The sequence below is a fragment of the Neltuma alba genome, unplaced genomic scaffold (assembly GCF_004799145.2).
Source record: "Neltuma alba isolate B1F8T4 unplaced genomic scaffold, ASM479914v2 tig00010923_pilon, whole genome shotgun sequence".
NCBI lineage: Eukaryota > Viridiplantae > Streptophyta > Magnoliopsida > Fabales > Fabaceae > Neltuma > Neltuma alba.
The window spans coordinates 2,873-5,264 of NW_021635699.1; the positions used below are offsets into that span (position 1 = coordinate 2,873).

General features: G+C 39.5%; 1 protein-coding gene across 1 annotated transcript; it reads right to left on the minus strand.

The window, feature by feature from the left end:
* Positions 1–738: 738 nt before the first annotated feature.
* LOC114759964 (L10-interacting MYB domain-containing protein-like) lies at positions 739–2,125 on the minus strand. The gene is made up of 3 exons (XM_028949211.1): positions 1,927–2,125; positions 1,007–1,311; positions 739–924 (listed from the first exon to the last, which is right to left on the minus strand). Exons 1-3 carry the CDS (start codon positions 2,123–2,125, stop codon positions 739–741), a joined length of 690 nt encoding a protein of 229 aa, XP_028805044.1.
* Positions 2,126–2,392: the final 267 nt, after the last annotated feature.

Here is a 2,392-nt window from a genome sequence, read left to right on the forward strand (position 1 = left end):
CTGTAAGAATTTTTTTAAACGACAAATAAATATTTTTAGGTATGTGCAAATAAATATTTCTTTCTGTTAAACATGCAAAGACATAAAAATTAGTCTAAAAACATTCATAAGCTGCAATTACCATTATAAATAACACATGTAACTTAAAAACATTCAAAACATTCATAGTCAGTTAACAAGTTACATAATTTCATAGTTCCACAAACATTAACTTAAAAACATATAATAACAACTCTGGTCCGAGTTAGACAAAATAAAATCATAACATGCGTCCTAAAATATAGTTCAAGCAGGTGGGGGTTTCAGCCATGATGGTGGATTGTATGCCATATCCTGTAGCCATGCAACCAAGTATTCTGGCTGTCCTTTTAGTGAAACAACCATTTCCCAAACACTCTTGTGCAACAGAAGTCTTAAGCATCGGTTCCGGAAATCAGAGTCACTTGTAATTTCCTCAAGGCAGAGCACTTCGGCCGTAACCTCAGAAATTGATACCTCTTTTATTTTCTTAAGAGTTGCAGCTCTATCCTTAGATGCAGTAGCTATTTCACTAACTGAATCCGCTATTTGTCTTGAGGCTGGAAGTTTTTGCTTTGTTTTCCTGCTAGACCCTTCACCTCTCTTCCTCTTCCCATGGCTTCCTGAACCACTAGGTGCAGTATTTGCTGTTAAGTTTACGCCTGCCATCTCATCCGTAACTCCTACACTAGCACCTCCAAGATCTTCTTCGCTATCCCCCTATCCTTCAAGGAGATCTGTATCAACTCTATACACATTCTCTTCATCATCCTCTTGTGTCTGAGGTTGGGTTAAAGACGGTGCCAACATATCCTCTCCAGATGCTATCACACCCTTGAATATCGTGTTTAATTCATGAGCAAACTTTAACCCCTGGTACCTAAACTTTTCATACTGGGGATTCTCCTGCAAGAATACAATCAACAAAAATAAAAAGCCTATAACAAGTAATAACACAGTTCATAACTCAAGATCAACAATTATATACCAGTTTTTTCTTCTCCCACCACTCATTTGTTGCCACCACTGTATTGTTTATAGGGTCCCAACCTACACCAGTTTCTTTGTTCAAATCAACCCATGTCCTCCAATCCTTCCTCAAGCTATCAAGCCTATTTTTCAATTGCTTCCTCTCATATGATTTTCCTGTTTTTGCATTGAATGCAGAATGAATGTTGTTCCACCCAGTCTTTGAAAATGATGTTCCTTGACGATTTTTCCGGTAGATTTGCTCCATGCATTCTTTAAGTAACACCTCTGTGGTGCTTGTATCCCATGTTGCCTTACCTTTATCTTTGTTCATAATTCTATTGAAAAATGTCAATCAAGAATGCAAAAGGGAGTTACAGTGAACCAGAGCACTTTTCTTCCAACAATGGAGAAATATTATACAAATTCAACAATCTTAAATTAGAGGCACTTTACAAACAACTTCCCAAGAGGCAGACACCTAAAAAATATCAAATATTTATGTTTCAAAATTCTTTTTATGTTTCTCTTGTAAATAAATATGAGAGGAAATATCTAATATATATAATATTTATGAATTATAACCTCAGAATCATATATATTTAGGTTTGTAAAACATACTCATCAACAATAAGCGCCACATTAATTGAAACACTGATCTTCACATTTTCAAACTAAAAAAACGCCAACTTTTCGGAGCTTGTCACAAATAATTAACAGGAAAGGGGTACTCAGAACCACAAATCATCATCAGAAGAATCAAAGACCAGCGGTTCTGCCTCCTACGATACTACCAGGTCATACTACCATCAGTTCTTCCTACTACACTACTACCATTCGACAGCCAGGCCACATTAATTGAAAGAGCATCAGATTAAGAGCAAGAACATCAGATCAACACTTCTAAAATCAATAAGGCTATGGGTCCGAATTATCTACCAATGGCAGCCAACAACATGAATCGAAGACCAGCAGATCTAGGACCAAAACACGTATCTCTTACTAGCTGAACAAACGAGACTTGTGGATTAGGAGCAGACACGGTTGGCGGCGGTGAAAACGGACGGACTGCCTGCAACCGAACAGAGGAAGAAACGAAAAACCCAACAGTATTTGGAGGATCTGAACGAACGGCCATAGTCCAAAAGAACCAGAACAGAGGAGACGGTGGAACATGGCGGAGACGGCGGCGGTGACAACGGACGGCGACCCTAGAATGCAACCGAACAGAGGGAGAAGAGCGACAACCAAACGATATTTGGAAGATCTGAACGAACGGCCACAATCCACCCACTCCCACACAAGAACCGAACTGATGACACGGCAGGAGACAGCGGCGACAATGGACGGCGACGCTGGCTTCAACCGAGTAGAGGAAGAGGAAGAACAACCGAACGAACTGGAA

Coding starts and splice junctions, on each gene's coding strand:
- LOC114759964 (XM_028949211.1), bottom strand. CDS start 2,125: ATGGCCGTTCGTTCAGATCCTCCAAATACTGTTGGGTTTTTCGTTTCT. Junction 1,312..1,926: donor CATGTTGTTGGCTGCCATTG/GTAGATAATTCG, acceptor TTATGAACAAAG/ATAAAGGTAAGGCAACATGG. Junction 925..1,006: donor GGTGGGAGAAGAAAAAACTG/GTATATAATTGT, acceptor GTATTCTTGCAG/GAGAATCCCCAGTATGAAAA.